The sequence below is a fragment of the Pseudophryne corroboree genome, chromosome 10, assembly GCF_028390025.1.
Source record: "Pseudophryne corroboree isolate aPseCor3 chromosome 10, aPseCor3.hap2, whole genome shotgun sequence".
Lineage (NCBI taxonomy): Eukaryota > Metazoa > Chordata > Amphibia > Anura > Myobatrachidae > Pseudophryne > Pseudophryne corroboree.
Genome location: NC_086453.1, coordinates 227,249,139 through 227,276,418, shown reverse-complemented (window position 1 = coordinate 227,276,418; position 27,280 = coordinate 227,249,139). Strand labels below are relative to the sequence as shown.

At 46.3% G+C, this 27,280-nt stretch overlaps 1 protein-coding gene across 3 annotated transcripts in view; it reads right to left on the bottom strand.

The window, feature by feature from the left end:
* The window catches only part of KLHL17 (kelch like family member 17), a 187,530-nt gene that overhangs the window by 59,865 nt on the left and 100,385 nt on the right, over positions 1–27,280 (bottom strand). For 2 of the 3 annotated variants that reach the window (XM_063943130.1, XM_063943131.1), the window contains exons 3-5: positions 25,983–26,104; positions 12,472–12,693; positions 1,735–1,851 (exon numbers count right to left, since the gene is read on the bottom strand). In XM_063943130.1, the coding sequence (XP_063799200.1) occupies positions 1,735–1,851; positions 12,472–12,693; positions 25,983–26,104 (461 nt within the window). The remainder of the gene's footprint in view (positions 1–1,734; positions 1,852–12,471; positions 12,694–25,982; positions 26,105–27,280) is intronic. The other variant, XM_063943132.1, reaches the window with a different exon arrangement.

Genomic DNA, 27,280 nt, shown 5'->3' with positions numbered 1-27,280 from the left:
ATTAATTGTTGGTTTTCCTCCTTATATTCTATTACAGTATATTACTTTCCCCCTTCATTGATTGCACCACATCCACTCACTGGCTGCATTTTATATCAGCATTTTATAATACCCATTATTACCCTCTTCAGTCAGTGTGACTGTATTTATTATATATCAGTGTCCCCACTGACTGTAGCAGGCAGGCCCCCATCACCTATACACAGTAGTACTTAAAATACAATATAATAGCATATTGATATATCATCAGTCAGTGTACCCCTCCCCTGATTGTAGCAGGTGGGTGTTATACATTGTGCAGCACCCCCTGCCTGATTGGAATTTGAAGTAGGTGGATGTCATACAAAATTAGCAAAAATACTGTAATAAAGTACACCCTAAGTGCTCATGATTTTCTCTGTGTGTCTCCCAGCTCCTCTCTCTGCGCGTGTGATGTCATAAACACGTGTGTCATGATGGGTCACATGCACAATACTGCAGGACTGGAGACACAGGAGTGCACTGGATGCAGCACCCACCAGCTGTCTCATCACTGGCAGCCTGCAGGGAGTATTCAGTAGCTCAGTGCTCAGACATTTTTGGCGGAGGTTGCTGTCCACCGGAAATGTCCTCCATACAGCCTTATCAGCGGACCTCCCTGGGACCCACAGGACCCCAAACAGCCGTCTTGGTTGCCTTGTGGTAAATCTCCTCTGCCTCTGTCTAGGATTAACAGCCGTCCAGACAGATCTTCTGTTTTCCAGACTGTCCGGAGGCATCCCGGATGTGCCTGGACAGTAGTCACTAGTCCGTTCCCAATTCTATTCCCTCAAACGTGGGCTGGCTACTTGCATAATATGACATGGGGATGGGTGGATCAGTCCTCAGCCAGTGTATTAGGATGAAAATCAATTGATACCAGTAACAGAGAAATACTGCCAGGCTGGGAGTCAGTCCCTAGCCATCAAGCATATGCACGCTGGGTGTTCTGGCTGCCCCCACAGTATAGAATTGTACCGTCCCAGTGGCAGATACAGTACCACCCTGCCCACATATTCCCTCTACAGTGCTGTGTAATATGATTGCAGCTATAACTAAACAATAATAATATACTTTGGTACACTTTTCCCTATTAAAGGCTGAAAGGGGTTTAAATGGTAAACCCCTATTTTACATAAAACAAAAATAAGCAAGCAAGTTGAATACGCATGATTGTTTCATCTGGAGTTTCATTTGTCATACAATATTCCTGCCACTGTTCGGCAGAAGATCATATCACTGCTGCTGTTGGGGACCCCACTCCTTACACTCCTTCTCAGTCAGCGGCTTTTCCATATGATTCTATTTACTTACTCCCATATGAACACTGCACCTGTCATCTCTAACAGAATAACATGAGTAGAAACGTCACAGCCTGCCACAAAATCCCACACTCATTTACTAATTTAGTCTAACTAGTGTGGACATTCTGATGATCCAAAAACTAGGTTGGCAGCTGTGACTTTCCAGCTGTAGCTACTACCATAAGGATGTAAAGTGGCTAGGCTTTCCGGGAAGCACAGTGTGGCGAGTGCAGCAAGCCCACAAGGGGCTCTTTAGCGTTCGTCCCGCTGCCGGCTGTCCGGCGGCTGGGATCCCGATGCCGGTATGCTGGGTGCCAGGATCCCGAGCACCGGTATATCGTAGTACACCCAGGCTTTCCACAACTGTCTTAAAGGGCAGGGTTGACAGCAGCATGTTGGGCAGGATCCTCACCCGGGGAACATGTTGTCTCCTTCCATCCACATCATGTTTGACCCAGTTCAGGACAGCTCGGTACACCTCCTCCTCTGAAGGAACATTCAGACTGTCACTGGAAATGAGGTCCAGCACCTGTAGGACAAAGACAATAAGAAACAAGAACCAGGATTCCATGGAATAGAAGATGTATGTGTAGCTGCTTTCTCTAGATCATTTGCACTGAGACTTACAGTAACTGACACAGTAGTTTTAAAAATTTGGGGTCAATCCAATTAGCTGCGATATTATCTTTACGGCAGGATGAATTAACTGCTTGCCAACCCATAGATGTCTGAGCAATTTTGTGCGAATTGGGCCTGATTCGAGCCTGCGAAGGGCGTGAGATCGGGTGCCGTTGCCAGCGTTGAAATGCCGTTGCAACGGCACTTCGCACCCTTCGCACCCTTCGCAGCTAATTGGATTGACCCATTTGTCTGCAATCTCAAAAAAAACCTCTCTCATCATATTTTATCTATTCGGTCTCCACGCTACAGCTCTTGTTCCTCCTGGGGGAACTTTGTTTCCTCCTTCTATCTGCACTTCTATTCCCATACCACTTACATCTTACAGACATGCATGGCTAGGTGGGATATGGACCTTCCACTTTATGTAAGTAGTACCAGCAGTCTTCAGATGTCTTTCTGTTCTTTCAGTCACACCACCCTCCCAGCTGTATATTAATATGCAGTAGTATTACACAGACCTGCCATAAACACTCAAAATATTGCACAAAGCATCATCAAGCAGAATGCCTCAATGTATAAGCATTATATAGAAATAATTTTACGGCTCATGTATCCGAAATGCAGTTACCTCCTTCCCTTTATTTGGCTTCATAGCAAATATCAGGGTGCATAAATAACAGGTATTAATATCTTGTATCTCAAAATATCTTGGCTAAGAACATATTAATAGCTGAAAACAGGAAATCTCACTGTGACAAAACAACAGCTTGACAGATATGCTGGCAGCCATTGCCTCTAATCACTAAAGACGTGTAGGGAAAATACAGTGGGAAATATCCATTCAGAGCCTAACAGCTGGGCCCTCGTGTAGCTATGCGCTGGCGGCTTCTTGTGTTGGAGTTTCCCTTCATTGTGTATCACAGGCAGTTGCTAGGAGATATGGTGATTATACGGGGTGCCTAAGTCGTTGTGTACGTGTTTGTGAGGGGGCTTCTGAAAGAGGGAAATTCTGTGTGGGAGGACAGCATTGGCTGAGTAACTCTAGCTGTGTAATCACTGATGGATTAGAAGAAGAGAGAAGATCAGTGGGTGGGGTGGGGTTAGGAGGTATTGGGGGGCGATAAAGCATTCTGAAGGTTCACATTTGATTAGCAGAATATGATATTTATTGATCTTCTTTCAAACACCATGAGCCATCAATGTTAGAGATCTGTGCACATTTTGCCCTTCAGGTAGGGAAGCTGAAGATAACAATAAGGGGTCTATTCATGAAGCAGTGAAAAGAGTGGAGAAGTTGCCCATGGTAACCAATCAGCTGCTCTGTATAATTTTTTAGTATGCAAATGATAAATGTTAAGTCAATGCTGATTGGTTGCCATGGACAACTTCTCCACTGCTTCATGAATAGACCCCTAAATGAACTATTTTGCTTACAGAGAAAACAAACTTACTTACGGGTCTATTGACTAACGTGAGAAAACCTGTTTCTCTGATGAGAACTGGTGTTTTTGCCAGAGATAGGGGTCCTTCCTGTTTATTATAGTCACCAAGAGATACCTTACACCTGATCACTCTGGGGAAGGCTACCCCATGCATAGTACCGCCACTGTCCTCCCATCGCTATTGTCATCTCGGTATTTATATTGTTTTTATTAATATAACACTATATCTACACATAGCAAATTAGCCTAATCTAGAGAAGTCAATATATTGTTTGTATTGCACTTAGGTATGATTCCATTATTTGTGAGGTGTGTGTTTAATTTTGGTATGTAGCCTGGCAAAATCATCACCGGCAATTGAATTGCTTTGGTTGTCTGTATTTTTATTGCAATGTTTGTATTTCTAACATAGTAACTGAGGTTGAAAAAAGGCAAAATGCCCTTCGTGTTCAACCTGTATTCTGTATTCATTTGAGTTGATTTTACTGTACCTGCTGAAGAAATAGTGTGCATCAATTCTGTGATGCATTCCATAGTATATATTACTTACTGTACTTGTTTTTATGTAACCTTTTGTAAGATGTCACATACACCTTGTAGTGCCTAAAAACATCACTTGAAAGTGCTGCCCACTAACACCCCTACCCACCAAAACCTCTGTACACTAATACGAATACCTAACACACTTTACGACATCCCCTTTTAGGTTAATTAAATGTAAACTTTTTATTTTTATGCTACAACAAATTAATCAGAAAGTGTGGTATTTATTACATGTGCTGTTATGGTACATTGCAATAAGTTTATTACACTGGTGTAAATGTGCCAACATATGCACTCCCCCCATCCCTTCCACCTTCCCACAATGATTTATCAATCTCCAAGACTCTCATAAAAATAGGCTCACTCATACAAAGCTAGGCACAAGCGGTCATAATCTTCCAATCAGGTTGTGGGCATGTAATCTTTTGTTTTTAGTTACATCCAGTTTAGATAAATACGTAGAAACCAATGTAGGCAGATTCCCTGTTCTGCCGATGTTGACCTGCCAATCTGCAGACATCTATGATCAGCGATCCATCAGGAAATTGGCAAAAAACAGCATCTTAAATCCCAGATTTGCCAATCCCAAACATTTTATGGTCAGAATCATCGGATAGAGGATTTCCAACATGTTGGATTTCCCCAATCTCCTGACCCAGGCATCGGCAGAAAGGCAAATTACCCCAATACTCACGTAATGTATGGGCCCCTTAAAGTTTCTTGATTTTCTCTGGTCGGGATATCTGTGCCTAATCTGCAGAACTGCTGGAGGTAGAGGCTGCAAGTAGGGATGCCACCTCATCACTAATTCTGGACACATTAATTACACAGGGTCTGTGGCTGATTAAAACCAGGTGAAATAGAGTCTTGAAGTCAGCCAGCCACAGAACCTGTGTAAATAATGGGTGGTCTTCAGTATGCCGAATGTCGGGATCCCGGCGCACAGTATACCGGCACCGGAACCCCGACACCCGGCATACCGACAGATATTCTCCCTCGTCGGGGTCCACGACCCCCCTGGAGGTAGAATAAATAGCGTGGCGCGCCACCGTGCCCACAGCGTGACGAGTGCAGCGAGCCCGTAAGGGGCTCCTTTGCGCTCGCCACGCTGTCGGTATGCCAGCGATCGGGCTCCCGGCACCGGTATGCTGGTCGCCGGGAGCCCGGCCGCCGGCACACCATACTACACCCGTAAATAATATGTGTCCAGAATTAAAGGGTTGAAGTGTCAACCCTAGCTGCAAGGCATATTTATTAACGTTACCATAGTAACCATACGTCTGCTTTCATTATCTAACGTTTAGTAGACACACAAAAGCTAACTGTTAATTGTATTTGCTATGTTAAGTGCATGCAGCCTGGAACCTAGATGCACGGTTACTGTGCTGCATAGCATACTGTGACTCACAGTCTACCACATACTGGGGGAGATGTATCAAAACATGTAATGAGTGGACAAGTGGAGTAGTTGCCCATAGCAACCTAACAGCTTCAACATAGCATGTAATGTAAAAAAACAAATAAAATCCAGGAGCTGATAATGAAGTAATCTGTGGGAGGATACTCTTTGGATAAACTGCAGTGTCAATATAGAGGACACTTAACCTCCACAAAAGAAAAAAACAATTATAAAAAAGAAATGAAGCGCTGTTCATCCAAAGTACATTTTTTTTACTCATTTACAGTGTTACATACATATACATACAAAGTACACTCGGACGGTACATTGAACCAATTAAAATTCATATTATAAGACAAATTAAATAAACTGCATTAGATTAATCCACTTTTGATGAAGTCGCTGATGAGACCTGTCAGATGGAGAATTGCGTAGAGTTGAACATTAACGTTAATTACAGTGATTAACATTAGTGATGTGCACCGGACATTTTTCGGGTTTTGTGTTTTGGTTTTGGATTCGGTTCCGCGGCCGTGTTTTGGATTCGGACGCGTTTTGGCAAAATCTCCCTGAAATTTTTTTGTCGGATTCGGCTGTGTTTTGGATTCGGGTGTTTTTTTACAAAAAAACCTCAAAAACAGCTTAGGAGTGGCACTGCAGTGTCAGGCAGGATGGCACTTCAAAAAAATAGTCCCCAAACAGCACATGATGCAAAGAAAAAAAGAGGCGCACCAAGGTCGCTGTGTGACTAAGCTAAGCGACACAAGTGGCCGACACAAACACCTGGCCCATCTAGGAGTGGCACTGCAGTGTCAGGCAGGATGGCACTTCAAAAAAATTGTCCCCAAACAGCACATGATGCAAAGAAAAAAAGAGGCGCACCAAGGTAGCTGTGTGACTAAGCTAAGCGACACAAGTGGCCGACACAAACACCTGGCCCATATAGGAGTGGCACTGCAGTGTCAGGCAGGATAGCACTTCAAACAAATTGTCCCCAAACAGCACATGATGCAAAGAAAAATTAAAGAAAAAAGAGGTGCAAGATGGAATTGTCCTTGGGCCCTCCCACCCACCCTTATGTTGTATAAACAGGACATGCACACTTTAACGAACCCATCATTTCAGCGACAGGGTCTGCCACACGACTGTGACTGAAATGACTGGTTGGTTTGGGCCTCCACCAAAAAAGAAGCAATTAATCTCTCCTTGCACAAACTGGCTCTACAGAGGCAAGATGTCCACCTCATCATCATCCTCCGATTCCTCACCCCTTTCACTGTGTACATCCCCCTCCTCACAGATTATTAATTCGTCCCCACTGGAATCCACCATCTCAGATCCCTGTGTACTTTCTGGAGGCAATTGCTGCTGGTGAATGTCTCCACGGAGGAATTGATTATAATTCATTTTGATGAACATCATCTTCTCCACATTTTCTGGAAGTAACCTCGTACGCCGATTGCTGACAAGGTGAGCGGCTGCACTAAACAATCTTTCGGAGTACACACTGGAGGGAGGGCAACTTAGGCAGAATAAAGCCAGTTTGTGCAAGGGCCTCCAAATTGCCTCTTTTTCCTGCCAGTATACGTACGGACTGTCTGACGTGCCTACTTGGATGCGGTCACTCATATAATCCTCCACCATTCTTTCAATGGTGAGAGAATCATATGCAGTGACAGTAGACGACATGTCAGTAATCGTTGGCAGGACCTTCAGTCCAGACCAGATGTCAGCACTCGCTCCAGACTGCCCTGTATCACCGCCAGCGGGTGGGCTCGGAATTCTTAGCCTTTTCCTCGCACCCCCAGTTGCGGGAGAATGTGAAGGAGGAGATGTTGACGGGTCACGTTCCGCTTGACTTGACAATTTTCTCACCAGTAGGTCTTTGAACCTCTGCAGACTTGTGTCTGCCGGAAAGAGAGATACAACGTAGGTTTTAAATCTAGGATCGAGCATGGTGGCCAAAATGTAGTGCTCTGATTTCAACAGATTGACCACCCGTGAATCCTGGTTAAGCGAATTAAGGGCTCCATCCACAAGTCCCACATGCCTAGCGGAATCGTTCTGTTTTAGCTCCTCCTTCAATGTCTCCAGCTTCTTCTGCAAAAGCCTGATGAGGGGAATGACCTGACTCAGGCTGGCAGTGTCTGAACTGACTTCACGTGTGGCAAGTTCAAAGGGTTGCAGAACCTTGCACAACGTTGAAATCATTCTCCACTGCGCTTGAGTCAGGTGCATTCCCCCTCCTTTGCCTATATCGTGGGCAGATGTATAGGCTTGAATGGCCTTTTGCTGCTCCTCCATCCTCTGAAGCATATAGAGGGTTGAATTCCACCTCGTTACCACCTCTTGCTTCAGATGATGGCAGGGCAGGTTCAGGAATGTTTGGTGGTGCTCCAGTCTTCGGCACGCGGTGGCTGAATGCCGAAAGTGGCCGCAATTCTTTGGCCCACCGACAGCATCTCTTGCACACCCCTGTCGTTTTTTAAATAATTCTGCACCACCAAATTCAATGTATGTGCAAAACATGGGACGTGCTGGAATTTGCCCAGATGTAATGCACGCACAATATTGGTGGCGTTGTCCGATGTCACAAATCCCCAGGAGAGTCCAATTGGGGTAAGCCATTCTGCGATGATGTTCCTCAGTTTCCGTAAGAGGTTGTCAGCTGTGTGCCTCTTATGGAAAGTGGTGATACAAAGCGTAGCCTGCCTAGGAACGAGTTGGCGTTTGCGAGATGCTGCTACTGGTGCCGCCGCTGCTGTTCTTGCTGCGGGAGGTAATACATCTACCCAGTGGGCTGTCACAGTCATATAGTCCTGAGTCTGCCCTGCTCCACTTGTCCACATGTCCGTGGTTAAGTGGACATTGGGTACAACTGCATTTTTTAGGACACTGGTGACTCTTTTTCTGAGGTCTGTGTACATTTTCGGTATCGCCTGCCTAGAGAAATGGAACCTAGATGGTATTTGGTACCGGGGACACAGTACCTCAATCAAGTCTCTAGTTGCCTCTGTATTAACGGTGGATACCGGAACCACGTTTCTCACCGCCCAGGCTGCCACGACCTGAGTTATCCGCTTTGCAGCAGGATGACTGCTGTGATATTTCATCTTCCTCGCAAAGGACTGTTGGACAGTCAATTGCTTACTGGAAGTAGTACAAGTGGTCTTCCGACTTCCCCTCTGGGATGACGATCGACTCCCAGCAGCAACAACAGCAGCGCCAGCAGCAGTAGGCGTTACACTCAAGGATGCATCGGAGGAATCCCAGGCAGGAGAGGACTCGTCAGACTTGCAAGTGACATGGCCTGCAGGACTATTGGCTTTCCTGTGTAAGGTGGAAATTGACACTGAGGGAGTTGGTGGTGTGGTTTGCAGGAGCTTGGTTACAACAAGAGGAAGGGATTTAGTGGTCAGTGGACTGCTTCCGCTGTCATCCAAAGTTTTTGAACTTGTCACTGACTTATGATGAATGCGCTGCAGGTGACGTATAAGGGAGGATATTCCGAGGTGGTTAACGTCCTTACCCCTACTTATTACAGCTTGACAAAGGCAACACACGGCTTGACACATGTTGTCCGCATTTGTGTTGAAATAATTCCACACCGAAGAGCTGTTTTTTTTTGTATTTTGACCAGGCATGTCAATGGCCATATTCGCCCCACGGACAACAGGTGTCTCCCCCGGTGCCTGACTTAAACAAACCACCTCACCATCAGAATCCTCCTTGTCAATTTCCTCCCCAGCGCCAGCAACACCCATATCCTCATCCTGGTGTACTTCAACAGTGACATCTTCAATTTGACTATCAGGAACTGGACTGCGGGTGCTACTTCCAGCACTTGCAGGGGGCGTGCAAATGGTGGAAGGCGCAAGCTCTTCCCGTCCAGTATTGGGAAGGTCAGGCATCGCAACCGACACAATTGGACTCTCCTTGGGGATTTGTGATTTAGAAGAACGCACAGTTCTTTGCTGTGCTTTTGCCAGCTTAAGTCTTTTCATTTTTTCTAGCGAGAGGATGAGTGCTTCCATCCTCATGTGAATCTGAACCACTAGCCATGAACATAGGCCAGGGCCTCAGCCGTTCCTTGCCACTCCGTGTCGTAAATGGCATATTGGCAAGTTTACGCTTATCATCAGACGCTTTCAATTTTGATTTTTGGGTCATTTTACTGAACTTTTGTTTTTTGGATTTTACATGCTCTCTACTATGACATTGGGCATCGGCCTTGGCAGACGACGTTGATGGCATTTCATCGTCTCGGCCATGACTAGTGGCAGCAGCTTCAGCACGAGGTGGAAGTGGATCTTGATCTTTCCCTATTTTAACCTCCACATTTTTGTTCTCCATTTTTTAATGTGTGGAATTATATGCCAGTATCAATAGCAATGGCCTACTACTATATATACTGCGCACAACTGAAATGCACCACAGGTATGGATGGATAGTATACTTGACGACACAGAGGTAGGTACAGCAGTTGCCTACTGTACCGTAATGCTATATATTATATACTGGTGGTCAGCAAACTGTGCAAAACTGAAATGCACCACAGGTATGGATGGATAGTATACTTGACGACACAGAGGTAGGTACAGCAGTGGCCTACTGTACGGTAATGCTATATATTATATACTGGTGGTCAGCAAACTGTGCAAAACTGAAATGCACCACAGGTATGGATGGATAGTATACTTGACGACACAGAGGTAGGTACAGCAGTGGCCTACTGTACCGTAATGCTATATATTATATACTGGTGGTCAGCAAACTGTGCAAAACTGAAATGCACCACAGGTATGGATGGATAGTATACTTGACGACACAGAGGTAGGTACAGCAGTGGCCTACTGTACCGTAATGCTATATATTATATACTGGTGGTCAGCAAACTGTGCAAAACTGAAATGCACCACAGGTATGGATGGATAGTATACTTGACGACACAGAGGTAGGTACAGCAGTGGCCTACTGTACCGTAATGCTATATATTATATACTGGTGGTCAGCAAACTGTGCAAAACTGAAATGCACCACAGGTATGGATGGATAGTATACTTGACGACACAGAGGTAGGTACAGCAGTGGCCTTCTGTATCGTACTCCTATATATTATATACTGGTGGTCAGCAAAATTATGCACTGTACTCCTACTATATACTACAATGCAGCACAGATATAGAGTGTTTTTCAGGCAGACAACGTATACTGGTGGTCACTGGTCAGCAAAACTCTGCACTGTACTCCTCCTATATAATACTGCTGGTCCCTAGTCCCCACAATAAAGCAGTGTGAGCACAGATATATGCAGCACACTGAGCACAGATATGGAGTGTTTTTCAGGCAGACAACGTATACTGGTGGTCACTGTCAGCAAAACTCTGCACTGTACTCCTCCTATATAATATACTGGTGGTCCCCAGTCCCCACAATAAAGCAGTGTGAGCACAGATATATGCAGCACACTGAGCACAGATATGGAGTGTTTTTCAGGCAGACAACGTATACTGGTGGTCACTGTCAGCAAAACTCTGCACTGTACTCCTCCTATATAATACAGCTGCTCCCCAGTCCCCACAATTAAGCAGTGTGAGCACAGATATATGCAGCACACTGAGCACAGATAAGTAGCGTTTTTTTCAGGCAGAGAACGGATAAAACTGGTGGTCACTGATCAGCAAAACTCTGCACTGTACTCCTCCTATATTAATAATACAGCTGTTCCCCAGTCCCCACAATTAAGATATAAGCAAGCACAAATATTTGCATCAACAATGAATAAATGGAGAGGACGCCAGCCACGTCCTCTCCCTAACATTTCCAATGCACGAGTGAAAATGGCGGCGACGCGCGGCTGCTTATATAGAATCCGAATCTCGCGAGAATCCGACAGCAGGATGATGACGTTCGGGCTAACCGAGCCATACGGGAGAATCAGAGTATGCCTCGGACCCGTATAAAATGGGTGAAGTTCGGGGGGGTTCGGTTTCCGAGGAACCGAACCCGCTCATCACTAATTAACATAGCTCCAGGTTATCACAGTCAGCGAAACAAAACAAACTCTTGCCAAGGACTGGTGAGAATACACAGGCATAGGGTACTGGATCCATATTTGTATATTTAACTGTGAAATGGAGCAATAATATGGGTAACATGGAGACGTTGGACTGCTGAGTTTTTTTATTGATGTTAGATTCATTGATAACGTCTTCACTGCAATAATTAATGAATGAAGTGAGACAATTGTTTGATATGTGCATTCTCTATGTTAGATTATTTGCTGACATTGTGTGACTATAACGTTGAGAAGACGCTGGAAAAGCAACCTAACAGCTGATGTAGGTCTTGCTAAAGTAACATTTTGTTGTAAAGAGAATGCCACAATGTGCTTAATAATTTGCGAGCTTGCATAAAAATTAAGTTATAAAGGCTGTGCATTAACTCCAAAGTGGCTTAATCTAATAGAATTTATTTAATTGGTTTAATAATATATATTTTCATTGTTTCAATATACCGACTGAGTGTATTTTGTATGTATATGTAGGTCATAAATGTGTAAAAAATTTACTTTGGATGAACAGCGCTTCCTTTCATGTTTAGAATTGTTTTATAGAATGTACTTGATAAATGCCAGCTAGAAGCGGATTTGTTGCTATGGGCAACGTCTCCACTCTTTAGAAGGTTTCACACATTTCCCACTGTCATAGATACTCTCAGAAGTGGTAAATCCCCAGCAGGTGATAACTGTTCTGCAAATATATATGTTGTAACTATGATTTATCTCTAAGGAGGTAAGGGGGGGATGTCAGGGCAGATGGTGGGTTCTGCACTGTGCAGCCCGACTCCAAACGGAGCATCCCAAAAATGAATAAAACAAATCACAGTTCACCTTTAGATAACAGCATCTCCTGTCCAGAGAAATAGAATTACATGTCAGATTACCCTCTTTCAGAGTAAACCAGAGACTCTCCAATGTTTTGGAGAGGTTTGTACAAACAATGTTTGTAATTGCATAAACTAAACAAAAACACAACAATATAATTTGATTATTGAAGTGTTATGTTATATTGCTGTCTATGCATCTTAATATGTTAAAAAGTTGGGGGCTGACACATTTAATAACTGAAATATGAATTATTACCTGTTTTAAAGGCAGAAGCATGAACTCCTCAGTCTTTGACACCTCTACAAAGTGTTGCAGGACGTACTTATGTGCAGACTTCAGCAGGTCGCTGCAGGAGTGTGTATCTGCAAAGCTGCGGATTCCCAGGCAGTTTGAGGGGTCCAACTGGCTGAGCAGGAACTTGCAGCAGGCGTCTCTCACTCCATTCAACTGCAGGAGGCTGGCGGCTGGGAGCAGAGTCTGGCATAAAGATAATGGTAGATGTCATGCTGTAATCTAGTAATCATTATATGGGTCGGCACATCCAACAGACATTAAGTGCACAATTCACTAAATATAATTGTATGATGTCCTAAACACGCATAATTCCCATATTCAGATGGTCATACTGGCACAATATATGGTCTCTACCATAATACATGTCACCATTAGCTCTAAAATATGTCTCCGTTAGCTCTTACTTCAGTGAGGCTACCTGGTACATTTCCTACATCTTTGATGTTGGGTGCCAGCAGTCACAATACCGACGCAGGTATCCCAAACTGTGAAATGCTGACAGGGGCGAGGTAGGTATGTCCTTCCCTCTCCCCTACCCCCTAACCCCTTTCAGCAAACTAACCCTAACCTCTCCCTGTGGCGCCTAAACATAACCCCCCCACACACACACACACACCCGGCCCTAACCCACCCGCTATACTTCTGGTTGGGATGTCGGCTGTCGGGATTCTGGTGCTGGAGTCCTGACCCTGTCGGGATTCCAGTGTCAGCATTCTGACTGGTGACTGGTGGAATCTTGACAGCCAGTATCTTACCACATCCTTTCTAATAATGTAGACCCTTTTCTGTAACAACTGAATATACAGGTAGCAATAAAAAAAATAAACAGTGACGCAGAGTGTCTAAATACAGCCACTAATCCTGACAAATATGCCTTGGGATGAGAATCTAGAGCAGAGGATGTATCATTAATAGTCTTAGGACCTGTTCCATACACAACTGCACCTAGCTGATGAGGTCTTTCCTATATCCTTCCATGACAGCATGATGCAGCTACTGTGCCTGTTTCTATACTGACAAGTTCAGCAACCGCTGCCACTGTAGCCTCTGCCAAATATGCTTCAATAATCACTTCTTTGTCAAAGTCAATGACGTTTCTTCCTTTTACCATTGTAGGCTAAATATCGGGCAGCTGGCCTGGCAACAAGCATGGGATGATATTTACTTAAGGACCGGCACCTGTTTGGAAACATCTGCTTTCAAGTTGCTTTGTATTCCTCATTTATTCAAGTGTGTCCTTTAGATGTACAGCAATGCTGGTCTTATTCTTCTCGTCTTCTCACCTGTTAGTGACAGTCTAAGGGGTCTATTTACTAAGCCTTGGATGGAGATAAAGTCGACGAAGATAAAGTACCAGCCAATCAGCTCCTAACTACTATGCTTGAAAAAATAAGAATTTACTTACCGATAATTCTATTTCTCATAGTCCGTAGTGGATGCTGGGGACTCCGTAAGGACCATGGGGAATAGCGGCTCCGCAGGAGACTGGGCACATCTAAAGAAAGCTTTAGGATTATCTGGTGTGCACTGGCTCCTCCCCCTATGACCCTCCTCCAAGCCTCAGTTAGGATACTGTGCCCGGACGAGCGTACACAATAAGGAAGGATCTTGAATCCCGGGTAAGACTCATTACCAGCCACACCAATCACACCGTACAACTTGTGATCTGAACCCAGTTAACAGTATGATAACAGAGGAGCCTCTGAAAAGATGGCTCCCAACAATAATAACCCGATTTTTGTAACAATAACTATGTACAAGTATTGCAGACAATCCGCACTTGGGATGGGCGCCCAGCATCCACTACGGACTACGAGAAATAGAATTATCGGTAAGTAAATTCTTATTTTCTCTAACGTCCTAAGTGGATGCTGGGGACTCCGTAAGGACCATGGGGATTATACCAAAGCTCCCAAACGGGCGGGAGAGTGCGGATGACTCTGCAGCACCGAATGAGAGAACTCCAGGTCCTCCTCAGCCAGGGTATCAAATTTGTAGAATTTAGCAAACGTGTTTGCCCCTGACCAAGTAGCAGCTCGGCAAAGTTGTAAAGCCGAGACCCCTCGGGCAGCCGCCCAAGAAGAGCCCACCTTCCTTGTGGAACGGGCTTTTACAGATTTTAGCTGTGGCAGGCCTGCCACAGAATGAGCAAGCTGAATTGTACTACAAATCCAACGAGCAATAGTCTGCTTAGAAGCAGGAGCACCCAGCATGTTGGGTGCATACAGGATAAACAGCGAGTCAGATTTCCTGACTCCAGCCGTCCTGGAAATATTTTCAGGGCCCTGACAACATCCAGCAACTTGGATTCCTCCAAGTCCCTAGTAGCCGCAGGCACCACAATAGGTTGGTTCAGGTGAAAACGCTGGAACCACCTTAGGGAGAAACTGAGGACGAGTCCTCAATTCCGCCCTGTCCGAATGGAAAATCAGATAAGGGCTTTTACAGGATAAAGCCGCCAATTCTGACACGCGCCTGGCCCAGGCCAGGGCCAACAGCATGACCACTTTCCATGTGAGATATTTTAACTCCACAGATTTAAGTGGTTCAAACCAATGTGACTTTTTGGAACCCAAACTACATTGAGATCCCAAATTGCCACTGGAGGCACAAAAGGAGGCTGTATATGCAGTACCCCTTTTACAAACGTCTAAACTTCAGGGACTGAAGCTAGTTCTTTTTTGGAAGAAAATTGACAGGGCCGAAATCTGAACCTTAATGGACCCCAATTTCAGGCCCATAGACACTCCTGTTTGCAGGAAATGTAGGAATCGACCCAGTTGAATTTCCTCCGTCGGGCCTTACTGGCCTCGCACTACGCAACATATTTTCGCCAATTGCGGTGATAATGTTTTTGCGGTTACATCCTTCCTGGCTTTAGATCAGGATATGGATGACTTCATCCGGAATGCCTTTTTTCCTTCAGGATCCGGTGTTCAACCGGCATGCCGTCAAACGCAGCCGCGGTAAGTCTTGGAACAGACAGGGTCCTTGCTGGAGCAGGTCCCTTCTTAGAGGTAGAGGCCACGGATCCTCCGTGAGCATCTCTTGAAGTTCCGGTTACCAAGTCCTTCTTGGCCAATCCGGAGCCACGAATATAGTGATTTCTCCTCTCCATCTTATCAATCTCAGTACCTTGGGTATGAGAGGCAGAGGAGGGAACACATACACTGACTGGTACACCCACGGTGTTACCAGAGCGTCTACAACTATTGCCTGAGGGTCTCTTGACCTGGCGCAATACCTGTCGAGTTTTTTAATCATGTGGACGACTTCTGGGTGAAGTCCCCACTCTCCCGGGTGGAGGTCGTGCTGAGGAAGTCTGCTTCCCAGTTGTCCACTCCCGGAATGAATACTGTTGACAGTGCTATCACATGATTTTCCGCCCAGCGAAGAATCCCTGCAGCTTCTGCCATTGCCCTCCTGCTTCTTGTGCCACCCTGTCTGTTTACGTGGGTGACTGCCATGATGTTGTCCGACTGGATCAACACCGGCTGACCTTGAAGCAGAGGTCTTGCTAAGCTTAGAGCATTGTAAATGGCCCTTAGCTTCAGGATATTTATGTGAAGTGATGTATCCAGGCTTGACCCTAAGCCCTGGATATTCCTTCCCTGTGTGACTGCTCCCCAGCCTCGCAGGCTGGCATCCGTGGTCACCAGGACCCAGTCCTGAATGCCGAATCTGCGGCCCTCTAGAAGATGAGCACTCTGCAACCACCACAGGATGGATACCCTTGTCCTTGGTGACAGGGTTATCCGCTGATGCATCTGAAAATGCGACCCGGACCATTTGTCCAGTAGGTTCCACTGGAAAGTTCTTGCGTGGAATCTAACGAATGGGATTGCTTCGTAGGAAGCCACCATTTTTACCCAGAACCCTTGTGCATTGATGCACTGAGACTTGGTTCGGTTTTAGGAGGTTCCTGACTAGCTCGGATAACTCCCTGGCTTTCTCTTCCGGGAGAAACACCTTTTTTCTGGACTGTGTCCAGGAACATCCCTAGGAAACAGAAGACAAGTCGTCGGAACCAGCTGCGATTTTGGAATATTGAGAATCCAATCGTGCTGCCGCAACACTACCTGAGATAGTGCTACACCGACTTCCAACTGTTCCCTGGATCTTACCCTTATCAGGGAATCGTCCAAGTAAGGGATAACTAAAATTCCCTTCCTTCGAAGGGATATAATTTCGGCCATTACCTTGGTAAAGACCCGGGGTGCCGTGGACCATCCCTACGGCAGCGTCTGAACTGATAGTGACAGTTCTGTACCATAACCTGAGGTACCCTTGGTGAGAAGGGTAAATTTTGACATGAAGGTAAGCATCCTTGATGTCCCGAGACATCATGTAGTCCCCTTCTTCCAGGTTCGCAATCACTGCTCTGAGTGACTCAATCTTGAATTTGAACCTCTGTATGTAAGTGTTCAAAGATTTAGATTTAGAATCGGTCTCACCGAGCCGTCTGGCTTCGGTACCACAATAGTGTGGAATAATACCCCGTTCCCTGTTGCAGGAGGGGTACCTTGATTATCACCTGCTGGGAATACAGCTTGTGAATGGCTTCCCAAACTGCCTCCCTGTCAGAGGGAGACGTCGGTAAAGCCGACTTTTTGAAACGGCGAGGGGGAGACGTCTCGAATTCCAATATGTACCCTTGAGATATTACCTGAAGGATCCAGGGGTCTACTTGCGAGTGAGCCCACTGCGCACTGAAATTCATTGAGAACGGGCCCCCACCGTGCCTGAGCTTGTAAGGCCCTAGCGTCATACCGAGGGCTTGGCAGAGGCGGGAAAGGGTTTCTGTTCCTGGGAACTGGCTAATCTCTTCAGCCTTTTTCCTCTCCCTCTGTCACGAGCAGAAAAGAGGAACCTTTTGTCCGCTTGCCAACAAAGGACTGCGCCTGATAATACGGCGTCTTATTTTGAGAGGCGACCTGGGGTACAAACGTGGATTTCCCAGTTGTTGCCGTGGCCACCAGGTCTAAAAGACCGACCCCAAATGTCCCTTTTCAAAGGCAATACTTCCAAATGCCGTTTGGAATCCGCATCACCTGACCATTTTACTGGTAGAATTGGACAACGCACTTATACTTGATGCCAGTCGGCAAATATTCCGCTGTGCATCATGCATATATAGAAATGCATCTTTTAAATGCTCTATAGGCAATAATATACTATCCTTATCTAGGATATCAATATTTCCAGTCAGGGAATCCGACCATGCCAACCCAGCACTGCACCTCCAGGCTGAGGCGATTGCTGGTCGCAGTATAACACCAGTATGTGTGTGAATACATTTTTTGGATACCCTCCTGCTTTCTATCAGTAGGATCCTTAAGGGCGGCCATCTCATGAGAGGGTAGAGCCCTTGTTCTTACAAGCGTGTGAGCGCCTTATCCCCCCTAGGGGGTGTTTCCCAACGCACCCTAACCTCTGGCGGGAAAGGGTATACACCAATACTTTTTAAGAAATTATCAATTGTTATCGGAGGGAAACCCACGCATCATCACACACCTCATTTTATTTCTCAGATTCAGGAAAACTACAGGTAGTTTTTCCCTCACCGAACATAATACCCCTTTTTGGTGGTACTCGTATTATCAGAAATGTATAAAACATTTTCCATTGTCTCAATCATGTAACGTGTGGCCCTACTGGAAATCACGGTTGTCTCTTCACCGTCGACACAGGATTCAGTATCCGTGTCGGCGTCTGTATCTGCCATCTGAGGTAACGGGCGCTTTAGAGCCCCTGACGGCCTATGAGACGTCTGGACAGGCACAAGCTGAGTAGCCGGCTGTCTCATGTCAACCACTGTTTTTTTATACAGAGCTGACACTGTCACGTAATTTCCAACAGTACATCCACTCAGGTGTCGACCCCCTAGGTGGTGACATCACTGTTACAGACACTCTGATCCGTCTCCACATCATTTTTCTCCTCATACATGTCGACACAAACGTACCGACACACAGCACACACACAGGGAATGCTCTGATAGAGGACAGGACCCCACTAGCCCTTTGGGGAGACAGAGGGAGAGTATGCCAGCACACACCAGAGCGCTATATATATATATACAGGGATAACCTTATATAAGTGTTTTTCCCCTTATAGCTGCTGTATGTTTTAATACTGCGCCTAATTAGTGCCCCCCTCTCTTTTTTTAACCCTTTCTGTAGTGACTGCAGGGAAGAGCCAGGGAGCTTCCCTCCAACTGAGCTGTGAGGGAAAATGGCGCCAGTGTGCTGAGGAGATAGGCTCCGCCCCCTTTTCGGCGGCCTTATCTCCCGTTTTTCTGTATATTCTGGCAGGGGTTAAATGCATCCATATAGCCCAGGAGCTATATGTGATGTATTTTTTGCCATGTAAGGTATTTTTATCATGTTTTATTGCGTCTCAGGGCGACCCCCCCAGCGCCCTGCACCCTCAGTGACCGGAGTATGAAGTGTGCTGAGAGCAATGGCGCACAGCTGCAGTGCTGTGCGCTACCTTATTGAAGACAGGAACGTCTTCTGCCGCCGATTTTTCCGGACCTCTTCGCTCTTCTGGCTCTGTAAGGGGGCCGGCGGCCCGGGCTCCGGGACCCATCCAGGCTGGGACTGTGATCGTCCCTCTGGAGCTAATGTCCAGTAGCCAAGAAGCCCAATCCACTCTGCACTCAGGTGAGTTCGCTTCTTCTCCCCTTAGTCCCTCGATGCAGTGAGCCTGTTGCCAGCAGGTCTCACTGAAAATAACAAACCTAAACTAAAACTTTCACTAAGAAGCTCAGGAGAGCCCCTAGTGTGCACCCTTCTCGTCGGGCACAGAAATCTAACTGAGGCTTGGAGGAGGGTCATAGGGGGAGGAGCCAGTGCACACCAGTTAGTCCTAAAGCTTTCTTTAGATGTGCCCAGTCTCCTGCGGAGCCGCTATTCCCCATGGTCCTTACGGAGTCCCCAGCATCCACTTAGGACGTTAGAGAAATAACAGTTAGGTGCTGATTGGCTGGTACTTTGTCTCCATCCACTTTATCTCCATCTAAGGCAGGGGTGGCCAACCAGTCAGTGACAAAGAGCCAAAAAACCTTGTTAGGTACATCAAAGAGCCGGCATCGAGCCGATGGCGCGCATGCAAAAATGGAATGTGGCCTTGTGCCTGCTAGACCACACCCCTGGTATAAAATACATTGAAAAAGCCAGAACAACATAAAATAAATTTTTTAAAGCCAGATCCATTGAAAAAGCCACTTTCGCAAAAAATAATTGAAAAAGCCAGATTCACATAATAAACTTCAGCTCCCCTATGTGTCACTCCAGCCAACACCCTCCTGCAACTCCAGCCAGCTCCCCCATGTGTCACTCCTGCTAGCACCCTCCTATTTCACTTCAGCCAGCTCCCCCGTGTCACCCCAGCCAACACCCTCCTGTCACTCCAGCCAGCTCCCCCATGTGTCACTCTTGCTAGCACCCTCCTATGTCACTCCAGCCAGCTCCCCCGTGTCACTCCTGCTAGCTCTCCCATGTGTCACTCCAGCCAACACCCTCCTGTCACTCAAGCCAGCTCTTCCATGTTTTACTCCTGCTACCACCCCCCTGTCACTCCAGCCAGCTCCCCTGTGTCACTCCTGCTAGCTCTCCCATGTGTCACTCCAGCCAACACCCTCCTGTCACTCCACCCAGCTCTTCCATGTGTCACTCCTGCTACCACCCTCCTATGTCACTCCAGCCAGCTCTCCCGTGTATCACTCCTGCTACCACCCTCCTATGTCACTCCAGCCATATCTCCCTTGTGTCACTACTTCCAGCACCCTCCCACGTCACTCCTGCCAGGACCCTCCTGTGTCTCTCCAGCCAGCTCTCCCATGTGTCACTCCAGCCAACACCCTCCTGTCACTCCAGCCAGCTCTTCCATGTTTTACTCCTGCTACCACCCCCCTGTCACTCCAGCCAGCTCCCCTGTGTCACTCCTGCTAGCTCTCCCATGTGTCACTCCAGCCAACACCCTCCTGTCACTCCACCCAGCTCTTCCATGTGTCACTCCTGCTACCACCCTCCTATGTCACTCCAGCCAGCTCCCCCGTGTCACTCCTGCTACCACCCTCCTATGTCACTCCAGCCATATCTCCCTTGTGTCACTACTTCCAGCACCCTCCCACGTCACTCCTGCCAGGACCCTCCTGTGTCTCTCCAGCCAGCTCTGCCATGTGTCACTCTAGCCCACCCCCATGTATCACAACAGCCCCCCCATCAACTCGTGCCATTGCAGAAGTCCCTAATGTGTCCTCTGTTTGCTTGCGGGTGTCTCACCTCTAGTATCTGACTCCTTCAGTTTTCAGTCCCTGTAGTGCTGCTGCGTGTCTGGCTGGAGCGCAGTGGTTTCTGTATCTGTTGTGGTCACATGATTTAGAGTGTTGGGAGCCACATTTGAATAAAGAAAGAGCCACATGCGGCTCAAGAGCCACAGGTTGGCCACCGCTGATCTAAGGCTTAATAAATAGACCTCCAATGCACTGTCCGACTTCCATTTCCCTAACATGTAACATTTAGCTTTTACATCCCCATAGAGGCCCAGTCACCATATCTTCTAAAGCAGGCATGTCAAACTCAAAATCCCAACTGGGATGAATTATGAAGGTCTAAAGGGCCCTACAAACTGGCAGATCCGCCGTGGAGTTGCAAGATGACGGATACGGCCGACGGGCGACCCGGCAGCGGGGGGGAGGTGATGGGGGGGGGGGCAGTGAAGTTTCTTCACTCCCCCCGTCACCTGGCTCCATAGCAATGCATGCTAATATGGACAATCTCGTCCATATTGGCCTGCATGCATAAGCGGCGGGGCGCCAACGATTAACGAGTGCAGGGCCGCGCATTGTTAATCGTTGGTTCCTACACACTGAGAACGAGAACGTTCATATCGTGCATTTTATCTGCCAGTGTGTAGGGCCCTTAAGTCTTGTGTGGGCCACAAAAAAAGTGTATATGTATTATTATTATTATCCTTTATTTATATGGCACCACAAGGGTTCCGCAGCGCCCAATTACAGAATACATAAACAAATAATCAAACAGGAAAACAGCAACTTACAGTTGATGACAGTATAGGACAAGTACAGGGTAACTAAACATAGTTACATCAGCAGATGACACTGGAATAAGTATCAGGTGGCAGAAGACTGCTAGATGTGGTGCAGTTGAAGATTATTAAAGTAAGAAAAGATAAGCACAAGAGGGAAGAGGGCCCTGCTCGTGAGAGCTTATGTATGTATGTATGTATGTATGTATGTATGTGTGTGTGTGTGTGTGTGTGTGTGTGTGTGTGTGTGTAGCATTTTGTGTAACGGATCATTACATATTTCTGAATATTTTTATGCCTCCACTATAGTGCCATTTACACATAATGCCCCCCCCAGTATAGTGCCAGTTACACATAGTGTCTCCCAGTGTAGTGCCAGTTACACATAATGCCCCCAGTATAGTGGCAGTTACACATAATACACCCCCCCCCCCCCAGTATAGTGGCAGTTACACATAATACCCCCCCCCCAGTATAGTGGCAGTTACACATAATACCCCCCCCCCCCCCAGTATAGTGGCAGTTACACATAATGCCCCCCAGTAGTGGGGCAGTTACACATAATGCCCCCCCCCCCCAGTATAGTGCCAGTTACACATAATGTCCCCCAGTATAGTGCCAGCTGCAAATAATGTCTCCCAGTATACTGTCAGTAACACATAATGCCCCACAGTATAGTGCCTAATACACATAATTCCCCCATTACACCCCCATCCCCCTGTGCGTGCCCGAGAGACTTACATTAGCAGGATGCTCCTTCGTGGGCATGCAGCTTCAGGGGTCAAGCCTCTGACTGTAAGGGCTAAGGATTTAAGGGCTCTGGCGGTCAGGGCTGCGGCTGTCTATCAGGGTTCCCTGCTGGCTGCTTCACACCGCCGCATGGGGGCCAGTGGGCAGTGAAGGCAGCAGGGCAACATCACCATAAGTGGATAGAGGCAGAACGCCGGGGATGCAGTTCTGCCCTGTCCCGACCTGCCAACGGTCCGCAAAAGGACCTCTGCCCGCGAGTTTGCAATCCATCCTTTAGAACAGGGGTGTCAAAGTGTTCAGCTACTCCTCATTATCAGCAACCCCTTTTCAGTTCCTAGCTAACATTTGTTTGAAGTCATCGGTTTTACGGACAGGTGCTGGAGAGGATGCTTATGTCTATAACACTGTTCTGCTATGTTTAGCAACGGAACTGGACCATAGTTATTGTAACGTTATCCAGTACTTTTCAACTTACACTTTATATATAGCAACATTTCTTTGCACATTGCATGGGCAGAATCCAATCAAATAGCTTCTATGTGGATTATTTGAATTTTGGGACGATAATTACTAATTATCTATTGACTTTAAAAAGCTGTTACTTTACAGTAATAACCTACAGATCACTTTGAGCTCAGATCATAGGTGTTCATGGATTCAGTATGATTTACCGGCAGATGGGATGCCGGCGGTCAATATTCTGACAGCGGCATCCCACCCTGTCAGAATACTGGCATCGGTGTGAGCGCAAAGAGTCCCCTTGCTGGCTAGGTGGCTCACTGCGCTCGAGTGGGAATAATCCTGCTGCGTCGGGATTCCGGATGGCGGCATTGTAGGCTGGCGGGAGTCCAGCCTCGGGATCCGGACCTCCGGGATCCCGACAGCCAGCAAATTAAACGCATCCAGTGTTCATGTATTATCTCATACTGCAGCACTGAATTAGATATTTACCTATGTAGTTGCGGTTGTTGTGTTTTTATTGCCTATCTCCTGATTTACATTACGTGCAGGCTCCCTCGCAGGTCACTGACATAGCATACAAAGGAGTGGGAGGAGAAGATCATCAGTCATTCTACTGGTTCAAAAAGAAAGCTGCAATAAGTCTCCAAAATTTAGGGGAGAAGAATAAAGAGGTAACTACAAAAAGTTACATTTCTTTTATGTTAACTCATAATTTATTGATGTGTTTTAATTAATTGTATAAAGTTAACATGCAATGTGTGTGTGTGTTGGGGGGAGGCATTGCAAAGTATCATCACCACAGTTACAATGATTTTGTCTTCCATTAAAATATGAACCCCGACATGCGTTAAGTAGGTCAGGTAAAGCTGCAATCATCTCAGATTAGTAATTCATTGTAGACTTTCAGTTTATCTGCTCTACTGATTAACATAAAACACACAGCCAGCTACTGTATAAATACACTGTACCGATTTTGATGGCTGGCTAATGTATGCAAGTCTAATCATTATCATCAGTTACAAATACAAATCAACATTACACAATATGAGGATGTAGGCTGCAGTGAATGTTCCTGTGGCAGGTGGACAGCCCAAGTGGTAAGAGCTGAGTGGGAGAGGCAAGGGAACAAGAAGGTCCCAGAATGCAACAGTGACACTGAGGCATAGTGTGAAGTAGGGCACTGTGGCATGGAGTGAATTGGTGATATTGTGGCTCCAAGTGAAGTGGGGCACTGCATCATGTTCAACACATTTGTGGTGCTAAGAGTATTTACACAAATCCCATATTATACCGTATAAGAACAACACGATGAGCTTCTGAAGGTGCCATACAGGTGCATAAAGACAACTTTGTATTGGGGCTTAACTGGCAGATAAACTAAAGGAAACTGACAAGAAAGTAGACATCCCAAATAAATACCCTCGCTACTGCAAAACCAAACAAATCGTAAGAGCCACCCCCCAGTATAACCATACCCCCTCCCCAACTACTGTACACTACCTAACTCAAAACCCAAGAGAATGAAGGGCTGCTACACCCATGTACCTTAAGATGTCCACCCTGGGATAGAAGTGTTAGCGGAGAGACTCCCACCCTGAAGGCACTTTGATATCAGTAAAGGAGGAAAACATAAATGCAGGGTATGACAGGATTAAAAGCGTCAAACAGAATGCAATAACAGGTAAACATAACAGAGGATTAATAAAACAGAATAAACATGCAAAAAAGAGTAATGATGCATAATGCAAGTATATTGAAATAACTCCAGGAGGACCATCTAGCCCAGGTACTGTACCATGAAGCTGAACCACTAATCCTTAGAAGCAGAGTTGGAACATAATAGTCCACATGGGAACTCCTGACAGAGAAGATCTAGTTGGTATACCACAATCCCAGGCAGTAGCAAACTGAAAACCAATGAAGTCTTGGCTGAATGTAGTCAATCAGGAAATCAGGAACCCGCTCAATATTATCAACCAGCGCACTCTGAAGCAGTCCAACTAGGTGAATGCCATCGCAATGAAGGGGACTCTAAATGTCCTGCAGACCAGGTGGTATATCGCCAACTGAGAGTCAAAGGCGATCAACCAATCAAGGACATGGACAACACAGTCCTCAAGGATCCATCCTCCATCTTCCATAGAGAAAGGCACAGATATCTCTGCTATCCAAGTCATCATTCTTTTTTCTAAAGTGTAAAAAGCTTGGAGAAGCTGTTCCATAGTATGGCCAGAACACAGCCAATGATGGATAATAGCAAACTTCAACAGCGTAGCCCTGAACAGGATACTGGAGGTATAGCCAGGAGCAACACATAAATAGCGATGGAGTTATAGAGCCAGCAGGACTGATGAGAGAGCAAAGGTAACAGCTCCAGCAAAAGACAACTACTGTATGCTGCAGCAGGTAAGTTTCGAGAGTAGAACTCTACAGGGTAACACTGAATCGGAAACTGGGGCGACTCATTCAACATAGCAAGTAATAGCAAAGTTCCCAACTGCAGCTATGGTAGCAGACAAGAATAAAATAATATTCCCCCAGAGGTACCACAAGTCCCAGCAGTCTTAATGCAGAAATGTCAGCGGATGAGAATATAATATCACCTTAAAGGCACTACAAGTCCCAGCAGTCTGGACTCACCCCAGCATCACACGACAGCAGCTCCTAGTAGCAGGGACATGAAAATAAGATGGAAGCGGGTGGGAGACCTCAGTTTCAACCACAGCCCCAGCTGAACCACAGGAGTCAGCAGCAGGAACCAGGCAGAGAGACCATGCAACCACACCAGTGCTGGCAACAAGGAGCGGAGGTTGAGATGCAGAGGGGAGTCACAGCACAGGGTAATGGCGGTCCCATGCTGTACCCAGGTGAGAGGCAACAGGATCAATTCCAGCTGAGAGGAGAGAGAGAAACTGCGCATTGAGTAACCAGCGCAGACCAAAAGCCTCAATCCAGTGGTCAGAGCAGCCCTTCAGAGAGGTGCCCACCGACTACAGGATACTAAAATGGGATAAATCTGGCAGAGAGCACAGGACTAGTGTCCTACCTAATTGCTGTACATGCCACGCCCCCACACATTATACTTGAATAACATTGCCAGTGTGTAATTTTGACAATTTTATTGTAGGAGGCCCCACAAGGCTAAATCCAGCCCTGGCACACTCCCATAGTGTCCCTCTGACAAATATATTTTACCGCGTACTTACTTGCACATTGCCTTCTCCCACCACTACTTCTGCTGTGTACGCATATTGTACCAGCTGTTCCAGTGCTTGTGGGTCAATGTCATGCAACGTCACGTGAGTCTGTCGACTCTCACTCATCTCATCTGTGAAGCAAAAGAAAGGAAATCTTAAAGCAGTCCTGCTACCTACCTACCACAAGACAACCATTTTGTTGGAAGAACCAGTGTGCAGCCTATCAATCTGCTAGGAATCAGTGACATCACTAAGGTACATGGATATTAATTCATTATCAATTCATATTATTCATGAGACCACTATATAGAACACAACACATATAACTTTACTAACCTTTGCAAGCTCAGAGGACCACAAATTCTCATCTGCCTCTTTCCCGGCCCTCATTATACATGGTGAGCTTGTGGTGAGTACCACCTAAATTGCTATAATAATAAATACAGCAATGGCTACCATTGTATAGGCTCTTATTAATATTTCCTGCATTACATTAAGCTTTGGTTACATATTAGGTCAATTTTATTCTTTAGCTGTTTTCTTTAAGAATTGCTGGTGGAGATTTATGGGAAAAAAACCTCACAACATAGGGGGTCATTCCGAGTTGATCGCTCGCTAGCTATTTTTTGCAGCCGTGCAAACGCATAGTCGCCGCCCACTGGGGAGTGTATTTTAGCTTTGCAAGTGTGCGAACACCTGTGCAGCCGAGCACTACAAAAATAGTTTGTGCAGTTTCTTAGTAGGTCTGAACTTATTTAGCCGCTGCGATCACTTCAGCCTGTCCGGTCCCGGAATTGACGTCAGACACCCGCCCTGCAAACGCTTGGACACGCCTGCGTTTTTCCAACCACTCCCTGAAAACGGTCAATAAACCCATAAACGCCTTCTTCCTGTCAATCTTCTTGCGACCGGCTGTGCAAATGGATTCTTCGTTAAATCCATCGCCCAGCAATAATCTGCTTTGTGGTGCATACGCATGCGCAGTAGTGACCTGATCGCTGAGCAGCGAAAAATGGCAGTGTGTGATCAGGTCGGAATGACCCCCATAAAACGACAAAAATGTTGCAAAACTGAAATAGAAAAAGGTAATTATGTAGCACATGGGTCTTCAACCTGCAGCCCTCCTGCTGCTGTGGAACTACACATGCCAGCATGCCCTGCCTCAGTTTTAGCATACCTTAATAGCAAAACTGTGGCAGGGCATGCTGGGATGTGTAGTTTCACAGCAGCTAGAGGGCCACAGGTTGAAGATCCATGATGTAGCACAACACACAAACACACACAATGTTAACAAAAGTGATTGGACA